The sequence below is a fragment of the Mytilus trossulus genome, chromosome 4 (genome assembly GCF_036588685.1).
Source record: "Mytilus trossulus isolate FHL-02 chromosome 4, PNRI_Mtr1.1.1.hap1, whole genome shotgun sequence".
In the NCBI taxonomy this organism is placed as follows: Eukaryota; Metazoa; Mollusca; class Bivalvia; order Mytilida; family Mytilidae; genus Mytilus; species Mytilus trossulus.
Genome location: NC_086376.1, coordinates 64,656,170 through 64,678,705, shown reverse-complemented (window position 1 = coordinate 64,678,705; position 22,536 = coordinate 64,656,170). Strand labels below are relative to the sequence as shown.

Sequence of the window (22,536 nt, the reverse complement as noted above, 5' to 3'; positions counted from 1 at the left end):
TATTACAAAAAATTGATAAAAAAATGAATTCTAATCAACATCTCTTAAAAAAAAACCAAAAAATATCAATGCAATTGATTTAAAAACAAGTATGCATTGGCATCAATCACGTAATTTTCTATAAAAATACGGAAATGACATGTACCATCCTTGCGCAAAATTGTAACAAAACATGTCAAGTTTCACTACAGATTACCGTCTTATATAATACATCTGTTTTGTTATCATCAAGTGTTACGATATCGGTAAAATTTATTCCCAGCTGACGCTTAGATCTGGCTGATTATCAAGAGCAAGTTAAAATCAGCATCTATAATTGACGGAGCAGCAGTTTACACTTGCTTTGTTGTGACGAATTCGTTTAAAAATAAAAGCGAAAAGTTACAAAAAATAATAAACCATAGAAGTTCCATTGCTGATAAAACAACTAATTAAGTGAAAACCTGGTAATTATGATCACATATTTTACTTTGGTTCACTAATATCGGGAAGAGGAACAACTGCACTTTCTTTATGCTGATTAATTTTACATCCATGTAATTATGTTCAGTGCTTATAGTTAAAGCGATGTTTATATATTGAAAATAGAACTTTTGAATGTTGACATTATGAATACTGCCAATTGCGTAAGAAGCAAACTGATAGGAAGTGAATAAAATGGCAGGAACCAAAAAGTATCCAGCACTTACTAGGTCTAAGCAAACATAATCAAAAGAGAAACAAATCTTTAATCTAATTTTTTTTTAGAAAAAAATCCAATTAATTACATCTAAACATTTTCATAACTTCACTTATATAGCAGTTAAAATTGGGATTTTTTTTTCCTTGAGCATCTATATAATTGAAACCTTATGGAAAGAAAATATTTGGTTTTTAACAACTGGTCAATGTTTTATATAGCACTTTTAAGTTCATTTGATACTTTTAATCTTTATCATTCTTATAATTCTTAGATCAAAGTTTTCACTATAAATTATATGAATAATGAAAGGGATGTTGACAACAACATGAAAAATTGGATTCTGAGTCAACATTTAATACTTGAATCGCATCATAAAAGGGAATGAGTAGAATTTTTAAAATAAACTCTGTTTAAACCCTTTCAGTCTTACTTAGGAGGGGGTTAATTATGAATTCAGACCTCCCCACAGTCTGCACAAATTTATGTTACTTACTATTGCCAATAAAAGACAAACTATCCAACAGAGTCCAAATAAGGCAGTTTTATATACACATCATATACTAATATTACTTTTTTAAGACTTTAAAAAAAAAAGAGTTTTGGTCCTAATGACCTCTTATGTTTTACAAAGACTTTTATTTCTATCCTATCAATGTGAGATTTGGACTTCGTGACTCATTTAGATATTTTTTTCATAACTTTGATTGTTGAGAGATTTTTTACTGTATCATAAAGTCTCATATTTAAGTCAGAGTGCATATAAAAGGAATCATATGACCTTCAAACTGAACAAGGTCAGATAGGCGATCATTTCATGCTTTGCACAATTCCAATGCAAGAGCCAGTAATAAGGATTTCACAGGAGGAAGTCTAAAATTAACCATCAAATTCAATTAAGGAAAAAATTGAAAATGAAACTTTATATTTAGTCATAATCATCTTAAAGTACGAACATATATCTGTAACTGAACAATAGTTAATACTTAGGTACATTAAAAAGTATTAACTAAATTATGAGCTCCTTGGTATTTTCAAAAAGGGAGAGTCAATAAAAAACTGACAAAGTCCAACGTTAAACTTTATGAACAAATGAACAAAAAAAAAACAATTATCGTGACTTGGTACATTCAGTATTGAAGAAAACTAGATGTATCAGCAAACTGATTTATTATTTAATCCTTTTCTAACATTTTTCATCACTTGGCAGTGCATTAAAACCAACTTTCCAGACAAAGGTAGACTAAATTAACACCTAATGACTCATTTATTACTTATCTTATCCTCTATAAAATATAATAGTATTATAAAAACACTGAGAAGTATTAAATGTCAATTTTATCGAGCTTCAAATTTATATTTATTATAATTTTATCAGTAGGTATTAAAGGGGAAAATTGAACTGTCTGGGACAGAACGTTTATATCAACTCAATATCTATTCTTTCAAAAATTTCTATTTTATTTAAAAACTACATTTTTTTCAGTTATTTTATACATCTTGGACTGAATGTTGGTTAATAATGTTATGTATGTTTTTAAAGTTGAACTATCGTAAATTAATGTAACAATAAGGGTGTCTCTCTGTTTGACGAAGATCTAGAGATATAAAAATATAAAGCAAATAAATACAAATTATGGTGGCAGAAAGTTATGCAGTTGTTATAATTATAATGATATCATTCGCATTCTTTAAATGCATTTTCACAGCATGGTTTTGCATTATAAAATTCTAATGAATAAAAAATATGGAAATTTGTATAATTATTTAGTAATTCATTTCCATGTAGAAAGATTAAGTTTGGATAAGAAATGTTTATCAATTTTCATAAAATGGTTGGAACTTGGATGTCATACAGATAGGCTGGTGTGTTTTCGATTATTGAAAATATTTTGTAAAAAAAAAAAAAATGAAATATTTGTTCCCTCCCAACTGCTTCAATTCTTCAGTGCACTAATTATGCATGAAGTAAATGCCACAGTTAGTATAAAGCTGCCAATAATCATGTACACTCAATCTTCATTTTTTTCTTTTTCTTTTTGATAGTTGAAGCTATCTTAAACCATGGAAGTAATATATTGAATTTAAATATTACTTCCATGCTTAAACAAATACAAATGTAGTAATGTGAGGGTACGGGTACCCAAATTGCACATATTTTGACAGTTTTTCCACTTAATATGGTTTTTTTATGATCTTGACAAAAGTTTCCATTCTGTGTTTATTTTGAAAATGTATCCTTATTTACTATATAGTTACACCACTTCAAGTTTGAATCCATATTGAATCATAGAAAAAATGGGTTTGAACCGACCTCCAAATGATCCAGGATTCTGTAATGAGGAATACCCAAATTGCATCCATGCTAAAACTCACACCCTAAACAATTGAAGAACAGATGTTTTGTTCCATATCTTCAACTATTTAGAATAACTTGACATAAGTCCCATGCTTACTATTCATTTTTTAAGAAATGGATACTTGTAACATATTTAAAAGTATAAAGTGTAATTCTTTGAACATTTAAATTCTTAGTTCACCTGTACCCATGAAATCCATGAAAATTGGTATCACCCAAAGAATAACAACGAATCCACAGTATAAATGTATTATGATCAATTTACCATATTCATGATTGTAAGAACATAATTAGTGACATCTTCATTCTTATAGTATTCCATCATCATTGGATCCACCACAACCATAGCCTCCACATTGTGTTCCACTGATATTGATCGACGTTTACGTGTGGAACGTCTCTTCCTTCCATGTTGTTCCCACCTTTCCCTTTGGATTTCATCTTGATTATCTGAAAAAACAACATTTACCAATGAAAGTACCTGTAGAAATTTCCATGGCATAAAAAAAGATGTACATGATCTTTTAATTTAATTTCCTATTTCTATAACTGAGGGTAGGCATGCCCTTTAAGGTCAAGCATCCAATGGTCAATTCTGACTACAGTTACCATCAAATCGGTTATTAAGCTATTGTGATTGGTCAAATAACCTTTATCACGATTCTTCACTTCAGAGGTCTCATATAGTAATCTGTTACTATTATTTTTGGAAAGATCATAATCATGCATGGTTTACTTTTTAAATTGTTAATTATTTGGATGGAGAGTTGTCTCATTGGCACTCACACCACATCTTACTATATCTATATATGATAAGTTATCATGATTTGTCAAAATCACTTTTTTTTATCATCACAAGGAAAATGTACATTATGCATCGAAAATTAACATCTATTGCATTTGGCAAGAGTTTTTAGTTATTTGTCATGATGATTTTACCATTACCACCCTCAACAGAGGCGGATTTAGGGGGGCAGTGCCCCCCCCCCCCCTTTTTGGGAAAAAATTTGGTTGCTTATATAGGGAATCACTGAAGCGTGACTGGAGCGGGCCCCCTCTTGGGTCAGTCAGTGGGCCCCCACTTATGAAAATTCCTGGATCCGCCACTGCTTAAAAATGACAATAAAACAGATTTTTAACGTTGAACATGTGTTTTACTGACAAGTTATATTTACCTTTAGCATCACAGGGCAATGTGATTTTTTCCTGAGTAGAATGATCACGAGTATTTTGGAATTTAAATGGTAACGATGAAGAATTATATACAATATGTGGATGTCCATTACTTGTATTACTGTGGCCTAATACTGGCTCTAAGAAATAAGCTACGCTACTGCTATGTACAAATCCACGCTGAAATGAAAATGATAATTATATTGTTAGTTCAAATATTAATGACTTATAAAACAGACCTAATCACAGACTTAAACATGTAAGGAGAGGAGTATTTTTTTATGGAGGGAAATTTCATTTTGTTGCTAGGCTGACAGACAGAAGGTGAAGAACTGCATTTTTTCAGTTTTTGTCCCAAATTGTGGTGAATAATATTCGTTTTCGTCCTATATTGGGCAAGTAATTCTTACCGGACCAGACTTTTCATTTTCCTAATCCTCTTTTCTCCTCTGTCCATTTGATTTGAAACAGACAAAATGAAGAATATCTTATAAATAATTTTTTTGTTGTCTGTTATCTAGTTTCACTTTCACTTTCATTGGCGGGAAATTATAGTATTAAAATGTCACACGGGTAAGAATTTCTTATCCGTAGATAGACAAAATTAAAAAAAATATATCAGTATTTGCTTCACATGCATGTTCTTTTTAAAATATCCCTGTTTGATACATACAAACCATTCGAAAATATATGCGTATCTAAATTGAGACCCCATTAAAAGTGGTAACCAAATAAACTTTAGTTCTTCCTTATCACGTTAAGGTCCTTTTCAACCTGGTGGGTTCAAGTCACGGGCACTTGTGGTTCAAGTTGCCGGCACAGAATATCTAATCATTCTTATGTCAGTATTTGTGAAATTAATTCAAGGACATCCTACCTTTAGCCTTACTTGGTAGTACTGTTAATACTAAAATACCAGCCTGTTGAATATCCGTGAAATAGTTGCCACTGAACAGTAAGCAGACGATAGTATTATATGATACGACGGTATACATGTTTGTTTTTTTTACTGTATTTTTGTCGTTGGGTTTTATCCCATTGACGTATCATGACCAATCGTAATTTAATCAAACCGACAAAAGGCATAGTTGGTCTTAATAAATTCGAGGCCGATTATTCAGTTGTATAGTAGTCTTACTATACAAATCATAATTTTTTTTATAGTATTAATGAAATAAGAACACTCATGATGTGCAAATCTATGTTGGCAGGAAACAAAGACTTTAATCAGCATTTAGTAGACATGTAGAGACTAGATCGACGAGTATAAAATGAAAGGAAACTGCAGCTCTTAAATTAATCTAAAGCAGTGTCACATCATGGCAGAAAAATCCAATTAAATTATTTTAAATTTCTCATAGCTGATTTTAAATGCAAATTGTAGGTATTATAATTTGAAACAAAAAAGGATGCTAATCGTTCAGATTAACTTGTTAACAACAATCTAACAGCACTCGATAACAGGGATCGCCTTAATAAATTGTGCATATTAGTGATAAAAAGTGATGGAAGACCACCTAAGACTTCAGTTCTAATCTTTAATAATATATAACAGGCGGGGAACATGATTTCAAAACTACTAAACGCCCAAAAACATTTTTCTTAAAGACATTTGATTGCTTCCTCTGATAAAAGGGAAAATACTAGATATCTTTTGATTGTGAAAAAAATCGTATCACACTCAGTGTAGCCAAATTCAAGTCTATGATATCATTATGCATGTTATAAGTCGTGCGATTCATAAACAGTATTATATATTCAAAGGTAATATATCAAAGACAAATCCTTACGAAAATCATACATCAGAAGATCGTCCCTAACATGCATAAAAAGTTAGCCTCTGAGCGTTATGTATAATCAACAATCAATACTGCAATAGAAGATCGTTCTGAACATGCATGAAATGTTTGTCACTTGACGTTTAGTAACCAACATTCAATAATGCAATAGAAGATCGTCCTGAACATGCATGAAATGTTTGTCACTGGACGTTAAGTAACCAACAATCAATAATGCAATAGAATATCGTACTGAACATGCATGAAATGATTGTCACTGGACGTTAAGTAACCAACAATCAATAATGCAATAAAATATCGTACTGAACATGCATGAAATGTTTGTCACTGGACGTTAAGTAACCACTTATCAATAATGCAATAGAAGATCGTCCTAAACACGCATGAAATGTTTGTCACTGGACGTTAAGTAACCACTTATCAATAATGCAATAGAATATCGTCCTGAACATGTGAAATGTTTGTCACTGGACGTTAAGTAACCACTTATCAATAATGCAATAGAAGATCGTCCTGAACATGCATGAAATGTTTGTCACTGGACGTTAAGTAACCAACAATCAATAATGCAATAGAATATCGTCCTGAACACGCATGAAATGTTTGTCACTGGACGTTAAGTAACCACTTATCAATAAAGCAATAGAATATCGTCCTGACTGACACGCATGAAATGTTTACCACTGGACGTTCAGAAACAACAATAAAAAATAGAATAACGTCCTGAACATGCATGAAATGTTTGCCACTGGAATTTAAGCAATCAACAATCAATAAAACAACATGATATCGTCCTGAACATGCATGCATGAACTATTTGCTGCTGGACTTTAAGCAACCGACAATCAATAACACAATTAAAGATCGTCCTGAACAGGCATGAACTATTTGCTGCTGGACGTAAGCAACCATCCATCAATCATTTAACATAAAATTGTGTACAAATGGACTATGGTCGGAATTAATTATGTCTGTGTATTCATTTTTTTGCACCGCATTAAACAATCTTTAATCATCTTGATATCGCTCAACTGATGGGTAATTTGTGTAAATACATTGATGAAAAATAGTCCATAAAAGGAACATATATTTGTAATTAACGTAGCGTTCAATATATTTATGTTAAGAACCTCACAAGGAAACTTATCCTTAAACATTCGAGTAATATAGATATCAAGCAACTTGTTAACTGGTGCTTATAAAAGTTGCACCTGAAAGGTTAAACTGGGTAGACACTTTATGCTCAATTTACGGACCTCAATAACGTTTGATATTTACACCATGAAAGAAATGATTTAAATACTTCTTTTGATCTTTTTTCGTTTTGTATTTGTACAAAAGTCACCTTTTTGTTGTAAGGTCTGACCTATATTATAATAGTTTTGTACCATTCAGTTACATATACTATAAATTGGATATATAGGTCGGAATAAAATTTGCAATATCAGTTTCCATACACAGACTGATATCTGGTACCGTGTGGTAATTGTTTGATAAAGTGATTACGCCATATCAGCACAAAAAGCTATATCGTGGCGAGACCTTATGCTGTGTACATGTATGGGTACATGAATGGGGATGCATTTAAGCTATTCAACACATCCTTATCAAGATGGGTGGTCAAAGATTTTTTTAGTATAAGTCATTAAGTTTTAAATTGTTGTTGTGATAATCTTTGATATCCGTCATACCTTGTGCTAACTGGACAGGTTAAACATACAGTCCTTTGAAGGAAACTTGTGTCAGTTTTGTTGTTTTAAAGTAGGCAAATGTTAGCTAGAACGGTCATGGTATGTTTGACTAAATGAATGATAAAATATACAAAAAGGTTAGAGATTACGCAAATTGTCTGAATTTATTTAGTTCCTTAGTTCAATCCAGCATTTATAATCATATCTACAACACTGCTCTGATTTTGTTTATTTACAAGAGAAGAGGTAAGTAACTTATATGATATGCAGTGTGAAGCAGTGATACAAAACATAGTAGAAATGCAGGATAAGCTTTTGTGTTTATTTACATTTAAAGTATTCGCGTATGTGCCTAAAATATGTCGAGTTAAACAACCCCTTTAAAATCATAAGACCGTATCACAGTTTGCCAGTGCTTTCTTTCAGCAAAAGGATGAGTAGAAAACATGAAAAAGGACAAGAAAAAACGTAAAAAGGACAAGAAAAATACGTAAATAACAGGAAGAAAGTTTAGAAGGGCAACTCGAATAAAATATTAAAATACAAGATTGATATGTAAAAAGGACAATAATAATAAAAAAAAATTGCGCACATTCGGTACATTCTGTCTACCAATAGTTGAAAGAATTATAAACACATGATACTGCTTGTTGCTTTGAAAGAGGAACAAGGTGACTGGTCGCTTTGACATCATGACAGATACGATATAAAATATTTCACGAATTTCTTGTTAATCTTAAATTTTTCAAATACTTTCCAAAGACATGTTATGTATCATGTTTTGTTCTAGTCGATTACCTTTATATAGTATGACTAATAGATGAAAGTGCACTGGGTCTAAAAAAATATATATTAAAATCTAATTTTAAAAAGTAAATTGTCTTCAAAAGAAAAAAATATATATATTAAGTGTTTTAAAGTATATAAACGATAAATCATATTACTTCATATAATTGACAATAAAAACTTATTACTGAATAAATATTTATTTCTTATATAAAAATCACATACATAGATTATATTTTATTACCCAACGATTGCAATTACAAGTCCGAATCAATTTTCATCTAGACTACAAAGGGTTAAAATAGGCCATCAGAAAATGATTTCATAAAACTTTATTAACCCTTTTAGATGCATTCTTCCCTTAAGACATCACAATATGCAAGAGTTTTAAAAAATACCCTCCCCAGAGATGAAATATCGGTTTCTATTGTAATATAATTGAATACTTAGCTAAGTGCAAGATTGTATCGTGATCTGATGAAAAATTGGTCAGACCTCTTTTAATACAAGCATTGTTATTAACGAATTACTTGTAATTTAAGACCTTCGGTATGTAACTTTAAACTGGATTAATGGAGTTCCGGATAAGAGTTTAACCACCTGTCAAATAGGTAGCGTTTTTCAACCTCTCACAACTAATATGCTGTCTATGTACTCTGAGTTTAAAACTCATTGAATTTTTAAATAAGAAATTGGGTAGGCTAACTACGACTATCTATACAGTTTGTTTTTACTCTAATAGTGGCGTCTTCCGTGCTACGCTCAGTCGACGAGTCCAGATGCGACAAAAAGCCATTTTTGAAGTAGAATCAGACAAACGTTGGATGCCTATAGTGTAACAGGGGCTTCCCGTTGGCGAGTGGTCGAAGTCGTCTATTTATACTTCATTACTAGCTGACAACACTGAATTTGTAAGTTAGAACTCTGCTCGTTACAGGTTCGAGTCCTATATTTAAATTGACTAGGATTGCCAGTTTTCTGTCTTTTAATACATGCATGCTGATACTTTTACCATCATATATACATATTCCTATTGTATTCTGGAAAAGACTTCTCATGCAGTTTTTATGCTTTACATGTGAATCATCTAATTTGCCGAAATATTTTTAGTAAATGAAATATGTTTAAACTAAAGTTATAAATATAAATAGCTATATACTTACCAATCCATTACATGTTTCTAATGCTACTTTACTGGAACTGTCTCCTACAATTTGTCCCGTAAAATGACACAATGAACGGTCCCCATACCGTCTGAACACTGAATCTGTCACATTTTTATAAGAATTAGTCCTTCTTTCTATTAAAAGGGACGGACTTATAAATTTATGATTTGGTTCAAGTTTTAAAATCACATCTGATTTATCAATGTTGATTTTATAATGAATGCTGTCTTTTTGCTTTTTCTGTCTTTGGTGACTCCGTTTTTCACGGCCAGAATGAGGCTCTAATGAATATGATATGTGTATACCATTGCTGCTCACTCTGCTTGGAATAGATATCTCATATTGGTCTAAGTCTGCCACAAATGACGCTGGAAAACAAATAAAAACATGTTAGTATTTAGAATGCAAATAGAGAATATCATTATGTCAAAGAGACACAAGCGGGCCACATAACAGAAAACAGCAGTACATTTGTTCTTATTGTAGGTCATACTAAATTGTGTGCTGATTTCACAAATTCACATCTTTTTAAGTCTCGCGCGAGACTTTTGTTTCAGTATATGGCGTGTCAGGTTTTCCCTTGTACATCGTTAACACATAGTTGTAACAGCTAGAAGTTCTATAGTTCTTTTCTTGTTTTTTGTTCTTTCTTTTTTGTGTTTTTTTTTTTGTTATAGGACGAAAATTTGCCAAGAAATTCGATTATAACTACGCCTTGTAGGATTTCATGATACTGCAATGATCATGATTTCCGATTTTAGAATCTAACAATATGACGAAATAGGTCTGTTTCCCTTGAAACCAATGCTATTGAAATTCCTTATAGACTTCTGATCATATAAAAACAATATGATTGAAGACTGATTAGGAAAGCCGATGTTATTGGGATTCAAGGCCAAGAAATTCTGGCTAGACAAAACAAAACAAAACTAACGAAACCAGTGTATAAACATTTTAGATTATACAGTCCAGACAAATGTCAGACGCAACTGGAAATAACGCGAATTATATCATCATGTCATGGATACTGACATAATCCAATATAAAAGGGGAGGCGTACATAAACCAGACTGATCTTGTCAGTGATCAAAAGTTTTTCGACGTATACAAAAACACTGGTTTAACATTTACTGCTGTCCTGCTCTGACCTTTTGACATTAACATGAAAATGTTTATGTTTATTATAAATCATATGAATATGGTTATTTCGATCCAGATATATATGGAAATAAAACTATTTTTGTAACATTTATCACAACTAAGTAGATTGAATTAAACTAAATAATTAATGTTATTATTTTTTAATCGCTATTCGATTTAAACACTCCAATCTATGTTTTTACATTTTCTCGTCTCGCTTTTCTCGTCAAGGAACCATTAGATAAAGAGACTTCACGCCTTCTCGGCGGATAACGTTTAACAATGGAACAGTATAGCTCGTTGATCGGAGATTAGTTCTATAAGGTATACATAATTCAAAATAGTGCATAGTGCATACTCATTACACCGCCCATTTAAACTTCCTTTTCTACGTTTTGAAATTACAATTTTGCAAGTTAACTTATTAAGAAAAGGTAAGAAGAGGTCGTCTGCTGAAGACACAGAAAACAGAAAAACAGTAACTGCAGCTGTAGGTATTCGCTTTACATGTTGTTGCAACATGAAAAATGCATCTGAAATAAGAAAAATCTTCAAGGTTCAAAGTGGACACAATAAAAAAAAAAAGCATAAATCGAAGAAAAACAAACAAGCCAATCATATATAAGATTATAACACAATGGTCATAGAAAACATCATACAGAACGCTCACACAAGTTAAGGAGCCATAAGCATAAGATACAATCTTCAACAAAGATTCACAAAGAAAATGAAAGATGCATGCTCTAAGGAGACAAAAAGTTCCACAAAACATCGTACAGAAAGAAAAAAACACAACTGAAAACCTTAAATGACCTCTCCCCATGTTTTAATACGTTTGTCCTTTTTCAATCATTTTCCCGCAAGTCCTTTTATATATACATAATACAAGCACCTGATACCAAGGCTTAAGTGGTAAGTAAAGAAGTTCCCAATAGCTATATACATTGACCATATAAGTGGTTTCCCGCGGGGAACTTTACTTGTAATAGCTCGAAATCCTCCTGAAGAAGCTAGATGACTAACTATAAGAGCTATCTTAACGAGCCATGTTGTAACATAGAACGATTGTCAAGTTTCCTATGAATAAGAATTTTATTTCATAAAATGTGTTTAATTGGGATATTAAAATGAAACTTTAGATGTTTGAATGGTTTTGACATTGATGATTATACGAATATTAAAAGATTTTATTGTACTTATCTATAATGTATAGTAAAACTATATCCTTATTTCAAAAGCAAATCCTTTTTACCATATGTATTATTGATACTAACATTTTTCCTACAATATTTTATGATCAAACAAAATTTTACATAATGGTATTCATTATGATTTTTAAATGTCTTAAATTGGACAAAATTTTGTGCTGAGACAACATATTGGATATCAGATTCTCACAACGGTTACATGAGTAGCAACAATTACGACCCGTGTTTGTATCTTTGATCATAATTGTAAATCCCCCAGAAGGTGGTACACTTGTCAGAATTAGACATGTGCAGTTATTTGCTTTAAACAGATAGACCAATAGTTTTAATACAGCGAGACAAAAAATAGCAGCGAAGTTTTATTATATTGTTTTTGTTGTTGTTTTTGTTGTTATCAGAGTTTTTGTTTTGTCGAGCAACAATACAAACGAAATATGTGGAACAGGAGCGGCATTCACTTCAATAGCACCCGAGTTCATCCACAGTTTTTGGTAGTGTTCGTGAAACTATTTATCTTATTTTTCTGAATTTCTTGCAATATTTTTTGTCTTATGATCCTTTTCTCTTTGTCTATTATTGCCTGATCTTACTTTTTTTATGACCAAACTTTGTATCTTCTTACTGAACAGGAAGACATGCCTATAACATGACAATCTTCCACAAACTGTAGGAACATATGAATAAATGTACTTTTAAAATCATTTTTTATATGTTATCTATAAAAAAAAGAATGGTTACGTATACACTGAATATTTTTTTTATATAATAACATGGTTCACTAAGTACATGTGAATATAAACATGTTATTATATATTTAGCTGTATCCCTGTTTGATCTTGTCAGCATCACAACATTGAGTACACTTTCGGTTTTTAATGGTATCTTCAGGTCATATAGGTGATGAAATCAAACGCTTACATCATTGCTGCAAGAGTTTGATAGCTTTACAAAAAAAAACATGTTTAGGTTATACGGCTACGGGTAATATAATCTTTTTATTTCATTTTTTTTATCTGTTTGACTGCTAGTTAAATAATTGTATACTGGATGAATATTGAAACAGACTGGATAGTTGTTTACGTTCTGATGCCATCTTCGAGTCAGAGGAACTATCTTATATTTTTGACTCATTATATTGATTGAGTATAATCAGAATTTCGACAGAAGTTTTTTTTACAGATTGGTAAATCTATTACGGAATATTCTGATAATACGAGGAACCAGAAGAAATATAAATAAATAACAAAAAAAATGGGTTAGAATTAGAAAATGTTTATGCCATTAGCTGGATCGTTGTTTGATTTCAGTCATAGTTTGAAGCATTATTAATCGATTAAATCGTTTTTACAGCGATTAATCATTATCTAAAAGACATATTAATGGCGATTTCGATTGTAATCGGCAATAACGATGTCCTTCGGTCTATAAACAATGTCTGTAATCATAACAAAAACCAGACATTCCTAGAAGTAATGAATGCAATTGATCATTTATTTCTGCTTACGACTCTTAAAAATATATTTCATTATTTTCGTATCATTTTTGGGTCCAATATAAATATAAATTTATGCAAAGAATCTGATTGATACTTTTGTCTGGGAAACCTTAACGTATCTTTTAGTTGTAATTTGCTTTAAACTAGGTTTTAATAAATGCGAGTACTCTTAGATATATAATGTGTGTGGTTTGTCTTTTAATTTTAGTGTTATTCTTAGTATTCATATCGATCTTGTGACTCAAGCGTAAGTATTTCACAGTTTGCTCTTATGTTGTGTTGTTCCTGGCAATGGTACGCATACAACAAGTGCGTTTTCAAACATAGCAAACGTCGCCTTATCTACGTCTATGTCCCAATATTAATTCAGGATGCGGAAGAAGTTGTTGTTTGTAACTGTTTGCAATACTTGTTTTTCGTTTATTGTCGCGGTGGTAGCTGATACGCCTCGAGTGCCGGAGGTTGATGGTTCGAACCCCGGCTATAGGTCCAACCAAAGACTATAAGATTGGTATCTGATGCTTCTCCCCCAATAAGCACACGGCATTAAGAAAATATTAAAAAATGAAGTTAAGGCTACTGATGTTTCATAGGTTTTCAAGCTTCTAACAATGTGAGGTTTTTCCGACTGAATTTAACGAAAGATTCACTGTGCCCATTAATATCATCAAATGACTTTGTGTTTACATATCTTATTGGTTGGTATTCCTTTAAAGAGTAGTATAATCAATAAAATCATATCTAAAAATACGCAAAAGGAGAAGGAATACATCATTCACCAATCATTCAACATTCAGTCATGTTTCATTGATAGGTTCAAACCACAGAAATTTCCTATCAATTTCACTAAAAAGTAATATGGTTCGTTGGGATTCATCAATTTTCCGAAAGTTACAGTCCGATGATTTGGAGTTGTACGACAAACCATTTCCATGTTGTTATTTACAAATACGGTGTATAAAAGCAAAGAAACAGGTCAAAAGGACACGATTGATTGAGTTTGTGTTGCTTAAAATCCAGTGGCAAATATTTCATGCATATTCAGGACGAAGTGGACGCGAAGAATCACGTATTCGGACTCGTGTTTAAAACACTTATCAGAGCAAAATTCAGGTTCATTGTCTTAAAATAACCTTAAATGAACTTTCTCTCCATAATTTGATTGGTTCGACAAAATGAACAAACGGTGAAACTTATCCTTTTAAAAGAGAATCCATGTTTCTGAGGAATAGCTGCCAGCGTAAAGCATTGCTGAAAAATAGTAAAGTCTTGCTACCGAGAATAAGACAGAAATTATGGAATGAAAATGACTCACATTTAATAAATTACGAAACGTTCCAATTTATTTAGAAAAAAAGTTAGAGACTTAACGTGATCAGTGTTTGAATATACTATATAAGTAGTACTTTTCCTTCACTCTCATTTTTGACTTTCACTAATGTTTCGACCCTAAAATAATGGTAGACAATGGTTTATTTTGAGACTAAATGTTGACTTCTAAAGATGTTTTCTAGTGTTAGTAGGTTATCATGCGATCGTCCCATTGACGTATACGTCACATCTCATTCTATTCATACTTCAATCTTTTATTAGTTTCTTTTTTCCCACAATATGCTCAGACATAAACAAACTGAAAGACCTTTTCATTTTATAATTTCGAGTCTCTAAGATTTTATTTGAGAGCTATAGGCCTATACGTAAAGGTAAAATAAACAAAAAAATAGCAGCCAATATCTAAAAACTGAGTAATTTTTCTCAACTTGTTGATTTCTTGGTAGACAAAATGAACATTATAAAAATGAAGTCTGAATTGCGAGTTCATAATATTAAAGGTTAAAAAAATAAGGACAATAACCAAACACATAATAAAAAGCAAAAATCCTGCGACTATAACTGAGCATGTATACCATACGCAAATGCTTTTCAACCTTGGCAATTTTAAAGACTAGGTCGTCTTTTATTTATCAAAGTCATCCTTGCTTACTCGAATCCTGTTTGATTAGTTTTTCATCTCAACCTCGCATTACTAATGACTTCAAATCTAATATAAGCCCGAATAATACCAGACAAAATCTACACACTTAATGAACATCAATGAAGTGTAAAAAGCAAATAAAATTATGTAATTGATTGTGGCAGTTTAATGTGGAACATTGCAATTTTATAGGAATATTTGTAACAATGGTCGGTAGTCCGTAGCCAACTAATCACTCAGATTTGGCAAGAATACATTGATTCATCCACGGTTATTTTCTAAACATGAATGTTATAAAATTGTATCGTGTTATGTCATAATTGAGAAGCCAAAAATAGCATTTTAGTTGAAAATATAAGCTCAGTGTGCTTTAATAATGGCACACATGAGTGATAGATTGAAGTTCAGATGCACAAACAAATTTACACCCTACAAAACTGTCTGTGTCACAAAAGTAAGAAAACGATCTTCTCTTATAACATTCTTAATTTTATAAATGGTAAAGTAACAATTCAGAAAAGACTATTTACCACTAAAGAATCTACCCAATCCTCTATACATGAGTCTTCTTGTGCAAAAAAAGGGAGCAGATACAAAAAAAAGTAAAAATGGGAAAGCGCACAACGTATCTCAAACAAAACAAAAATCAAAAGAACAACGCTTTTATTGTTGCACGGTTCTCAATCTGGAATTCACGGTGAGGCCACCAAAATAGAACACAAACTCCAACCTCACTACAAGTTCGGGATTACAAGTATAGATAGTGCATCAGCATAATTGATTGATTGTAGGTTGCTTAACGTTCAGTGGCAAATATTTCATGCAAATTCAGGACGATAGTATCGTTGTAAATCCAGGTACAAGTCTTTCAACTAAAAACTAAGTTTCTATGAAAATTCACTATTTTTCTTTGGGTGTGGATAAACTACAATTTTGTTTAAATGTCAAAAGATAATGACAAACAAGAGATCACAAGAAGGTTCTCCAAAGTGCATTTAATTTGCGACTAATGATGTCAATTTAAAGCATAATTGATGCAGTTTAAGATTAGAGACAACATTTATCTGTTTTATGTCCCTAACATAATCACATACAAGATTTATTGGTTTTCTATGAACTATACGAACGAACAAGTGCAATAAATGTACAAAGTAATGCACATTTTCAGCATACAAGTAAACTAGATCACTAATTCGCCTGGCATATTTTTCGCAAACATGCATTCTCGACCCAAATTATTGATAATTAACATACTATATAGTAAAAAATCATTTCAGTAGATCACCGAAAGGGGAAGTGGTCTAGAACACAGTATTATTTTATTTAGGGGGTTCACTATACACGCAAATTTTTATTAGTCTTCACTTCAAGGTTAAACGAGCAAATTTTATTTAATAAGGCTTTTTTACAGTTTTTTTACTTTACTACGGGCTCATAAGGATCTTAAATCTGATTGTATTGCTGTGTCCACAATAGACACAGCAATATTATTCTACGTATTTCACCTATATCGGTTTGGACAATTCCATGGACTATTCCATACACACACCATTATGCTTAAGGGGTTTTCATATGTCATGTCAAGATGATATAGGCTATTTACCGTTGTTTGCCACAAAAAAAATCTGGTAAAGTCACTTTTCTGAAAAACCAATATAAATATAGTTAACATATTTATATATTTAATCTAACTGTGTTCATTGACCCGAATATTTAAATGCAACACACACCTAAAATTCGTTTGGTCTATTCCATGACATTTGCGCGGGAAATATTCATCAGAGACTTTAATAATTTTCATGGACGTTCATTTGGAAAATTTTACTATCTATTTTATGTGAACAATTGTCATATGTTTTTGTTTTTCATACATTTAAAGGATCAACGTTATTTAAATTCCGTATATCTTCATTTGACATCAGGTTTGTACGCATTTAGTCTCTTCTCTAGTCTATAATCAAAACTGAAGGCCGCGAAGGGACACATGTCATGATGACACGTGCTGCACAATCCCACACATTTCACATTATGTAATAAAATTCTACTGTTTGCGATAAAAATATTCACTGTTTAGGGGTGTTGAAATTAGGTCTTACATATTTGATGCGTATCCGATCCGTGATTTGTATATATTTCAATGGTGCTCTCGGTAAGGCCAAAAAGATATAATATGTTTGATTATGGGTACCTGACCGATCCTATTTTGAGCACCCACCCTAAGCCAATGTATTGCCGTCGTAAGAAATAATTATTAAATGGATTATTTCTTACGACGGCAATAAATTGGCTTAGGGTGGGTGCTCAAAATAGGATCGGTTCCCCTATTTATAATTATAAATAGGGGAACTCTCGCCCCATGGACAACTCGGACCACACAATTCAAAATCATGGCACAAAAAATAAAATGGACAAAATAAAAAAAATAAAATACCGACCTACCTACCTACCCTACATATTTTGATGATGTAACCTTAAACAGACATGTTAGTTTTCTCGTTTGAATTGTTTTACATTGTCTTATCAGGGCCTTTTATAGCTGACTGCGGTATGGGCTTTGCTCATTGTAACATGTACAACAATCAAACATCAACCCACACTAAACTGAATGTAATTGTAACATGTACAACAATCAAACATCAACCCACACTAAACTGAATGTAATTGTAACATGTACAACAATCAAACATCAACCCACACTAAACTGAATGTAATTGAAAGACATCTAGAGGTTGATATCAGAGGTGGATTTAGGGGGGGGGGCCCTGCTTTTTGAGAAAAAAATTGGTTGCTTATATAGGAAATCACTGAATCGTGACTGGAGCGAGCCCCCTCTTAGGTCAGTCAGTGGGCTCCCACTTTAGAAAATTTCTGGATTCGCCACTGAATATACAGTATCGAACCGAAGATAAAAAAGGGAACAATATGGTGAATTTTAGAGATTAATATTATTTCATGTACATGCATATGAAATATTTAAGATATATTGTTTCCCTTTTTTTTGTTCTAGGTTCCACGGTGACCTAGCTTCCATTTTCGAAAACTGTGATTTAAATGCTAGTCTGTTAGAGGGATATTTCTCTTTCATTGGTTGTAGATATGGAATCTTATTTTACCATGAAGTCAGATTTGAAAATGACTTTGGGAATGAAGATATCGTAAAGACTGAATGTCAGTTTTAGTCTTATATATCTATAATACTAAAATTACGAGGTCCAATTTGTCAGCCGTCATCGCGTAAAAACGACGAATCAAAGAATTCGACTTTATATATAACTAATATAGTACAAAGGTGTAGATTAAAGATTACACCACTCCGGGCCCTTTTGTTTTCCACGTAATTAATATTGCCAATAATTAAGAAGTTCCGGATCGAGTCCGATACCGATACCAAAAATTAATAGTATATTCACCTGTTACCGATTACCTTATTTGTATGTTCCGCATCTGACAGGTGCACCACCAAACGGTGTATTCAGGATTAATATGCTATATACACGGGTCGTATCCACAGGGTTGAAACTACTAAATTGTCAAATTTTAATCAGTTTAGACTTTCTATGATACATTGTAACAATACAAATACTAAAATCTGGACTAAAAATAAGGCGTATAGGTACAGTTTTCAATTTGTTAGCCGGCATGACGTAAAACAGCGAATCAAAGAATTCAATTTTATTTACAACTAATACATGTATGTATATGACAATGCTGTTGATTATACTCCATTTCAGGAACTTTTGTTTTTCAAATAATTAATATTAACAATAATTGATAAGTTCCAGTTCAACGGTTTCAATCAGAAAGATTTGAAAGCAGAGAAAACTGTGTATCGTTTAATCAGCATAACTTTATCAGATAAAAATACTAATACTAAAATAAGGCTTGCACATAGTTATATACGTTAACTCAGTCATGGACCTGCGATACCACGTGTCTGTTCTAGTGTACTTTATAATTTTAGTCTTGCATGTACATAATTATGTGTACATATATCACTGATTCAGTGGCAATGGTAAATAGACGCTGACAAGTCTTAGATAATATTTTATAGTTTTGAATGTTTTGTCCGTTGACTAAAATTAGGTGGAGGTTTGTGTGTTCTTATTTCCAACAGAGGTAAACTCAACACATATCAATATGTGCATGAAGCAAATTGATAGTTGCTAGATGATTGTACCACAAGAAAGTTTAAACCTGTGTGTATATACTTAAAATATGATAAAAAAAATCATGTCTTTTTCAGGACTTCTGAATCCAACCATGTAGTATGGAATGTTTTTGAGATGTGGTTTTGGTCGATGGATGTTAATGAAGGACCTGTAGTACAAAGTATATCACTGAATTTAGCTCTTTGTCTAAGTGTATTATTGAATACTTTGCTTTGAGCTCAGTTCATTGTTATGCAAATCATTCTTTGTGAAATAAAGATTTGACAGAAAACTCTCATGTACAAGGATTTGTCAAAGTAGTATCACCTCTATTTACAATGTAAGTATTAGGGAGATAAAAGCATTCTATATTGATTTGAACCAAATATATTATAAAAAAAAAGAACAAATTTACCCGAGAATGCTACTACCACTACTACCAATATGATGCTAGGTTGTTTTAATACATCTGTACTAGCTGCCTACTGATGACTCGGTTCTGAGTGTAAATGGTCCTTCAACTATGCAGGGAAAAATTATAAGGCATATCTAGGCTTATCAATTTCTAAAACAATATTTCATCGTACATGTTTGAAATTTTTAAACAACCACATTTTCGTGGATTAAAGAAAGTTTGCATTTTTGTGGATATTTAATTTCGTGGTTTTGCCGAAGTCTGCATACAAGCCTATAGAAAATTTGTTAATCGTTGAACATTTAATTTCGTGGTAAGACTCTAGCCACAAAAGCCACGAAAATTGGTATCCAAAGAATAATAATGCATCCACAGTAATATTTATAATCATAAAAGGAAGCCTGGGATTGTTTTGGGGGGGGGGGGGGGGGGGGGTTATATATATATAGTCCCTAAGGTTTAGGAATAAGGGTTCCAAAGGTGACCAAAACAAGCATTAATCTAGTGTCCGTACAAAAAGTTGTGTATAAGTATTTCAATTGTTCTGAAATTGTACCATAATATTGAATACCATAAGTAGAAGGTTGAGGTCTATTTTGTGGGTTATGGGTCAAACAGTCTAGGAATTAAGGGCCAAAAACAAACATTTTTGTAGATTCCAGACAATAAATTTGAGTTATTTCTTTGTCCAGAATGGTTGCTGAATTACCTAAGACCAATGCTTTATGAAATCTTCTTTAAAAATTGGAGTTTAGATTTCTCTGTCCATAATAGTATACACTATACAATGCAAAATTCACTTTACTACCAACTGATAAATTTAAGCAGTCTTTAATAGCCACTCAGTGATTACAAGCACTTTGATTATCATTCTAGGGTTATGCCCTTTCACAAATGGAAAAATTTCTCAAGTTTGTCTCAACTAAATTTAGTGAAATGTGTATATAATGCTTATTACCTCTAAACTCAGTTTAAGTTCAATTTTTGGCAGCTTCACTTTATGTACCTTTTTAACGTTATATGCTAGCGGGGGCATCATCACCGTGACTGTATGACATTTATATTTTAATACTTAATGTTTTATTAAAATGAGTAGTTGAATAATTATTGTTGCAAACTCCATTAGAAATTTGATTTGAGATCACTTTTATACCACCACAAAAATTGAAAACTTTTTGGTTGTACATTTGTATCACGTTGGCGTCATCGTCTTCATCCAAAGACATTTGGTTTTAGCCAGGGTTTCCCCTGGGTCAATTATTTTTTTCGCCACCTCTTTCGCCAAAACAATATATTTTTCGCCACTTTATTATTTTTTTCGCAAGTTAAACAAATTTATATTTCTTTTAAAATTTTCCTTTTTTTGCAGCCCCCCCCCCTAAATAAGACGTGTTTTTTACAACAAAACGAAGCATCTTATCACTTGGAATTGATCCCTCGTGTAAGGAGTAGTCATTATATTGAAGGGTAACTCTCATCACCCTTTTGAAAAGACCACTTCATAACGACAGTTTTCTTTTCTAGACCATCGTAAATAAGTAAAACTATATGCTCGAAAAAGTTATCAAAAGTTATCTTGAAACACGTGTGTAAATGAACGACTTTGAAGTACAAAATCAAATCAATGATCTTTTCTGGACTATCATAAAAAGAAGGAGAGGAAGCGTACAAATTTAAACCTTATTTCATTACACTGTCCAAATTGTACGGTCATACATGTGACAGAAGCCATTTAACCATATCAGTTTGTCATATCATACAATCAACACCTTTATTAATTAGTCCTTTGATGTCGATAGCTATGAATGCAATCAGCTGATTATTGATTTTCTCTGTCAAAAACTTAACGAGATCAAGGTGAATTCCGAGTATTGTCTGATCGGTAAAGTCAGAGAAACCCGAAAAAAGTAAATAAACAAGATGGCTGAAAATAAATCGTTATATATATTTCTATCGCCAAATTCTTTCGCCAATGATGAATTTTAATCGCCACAATTATTATTTTTTCGCAAATTGCGAAAATGGCGACCGCCAGCGGAAACCCTGGTTTTAGCACTCTAACTTAAGTAAAAGTCAATAGAAATATATGAAATTTAGACACAAGGTTTATGACCATGAAAGGAAGGCTGGGATTGATTTTGGGTATTTTGGTCTCAACAGTTTAGGAAAAAGGGCCCAAATTTAGCATTGTTCTTGGTTTTTGCTCTATAACTCAAGTATTAGTAAACAGAAATCTATGATATTTTAACATAAGGTCTATGGCCACACAAGGAGGGTTGGAATAGATTTTGGTAGTTTTAGTCCCAACAGGGTAGGATTTAGGAACCAAAAACAGGTCCCAAATAAGCATTTTTCTTGGGTTTTTTAACAATACCTTTAGCATAAGTTAATAGAAATCTTTAAAGGTTTATGACCACAAAAGGAAGGTTTGGATTATTTTTGGGAGTTTTGGTCCCAAGGAATAAGGGGCCAAAATTAAACTTTGTTTGCTTTCATCAAAAA

At 32.1% G+C, this 22,536-nt stretch overlaps 1 protein-coding gene across 1 annotated transcript in view; it reads right to left on the bottom strand.

The window, feature by feature from the left end:
- LOC134715754 (A disintegrin and metalloproteinase with thrombospondin motifs 7-like) overlaps positions 1–22,536 on the bottom strand; it is a 54,713-nt gene that overhangs the window by 21,997 nt on the left and 10,180 nt on the right. The window contains exons 2-4 of the mRNA XM_063578169.1: positions 9,651–10,021; positions 4,214–4,391; positions 3,304–3,488 (exon numbers count right to left, since the gene is read on the bottom strand). Coding sequence (XP_063434239.1) covers positions 3,304–3,488; positions 4,214–4,391; positions 9,651–10,021 — 734 coding nt within the window. The remainder of the gene's footprint in view (positions 1–3,303; positions 3,489–4,213; positions 4,392–9,650; positions 10,022–22,536) is intronic.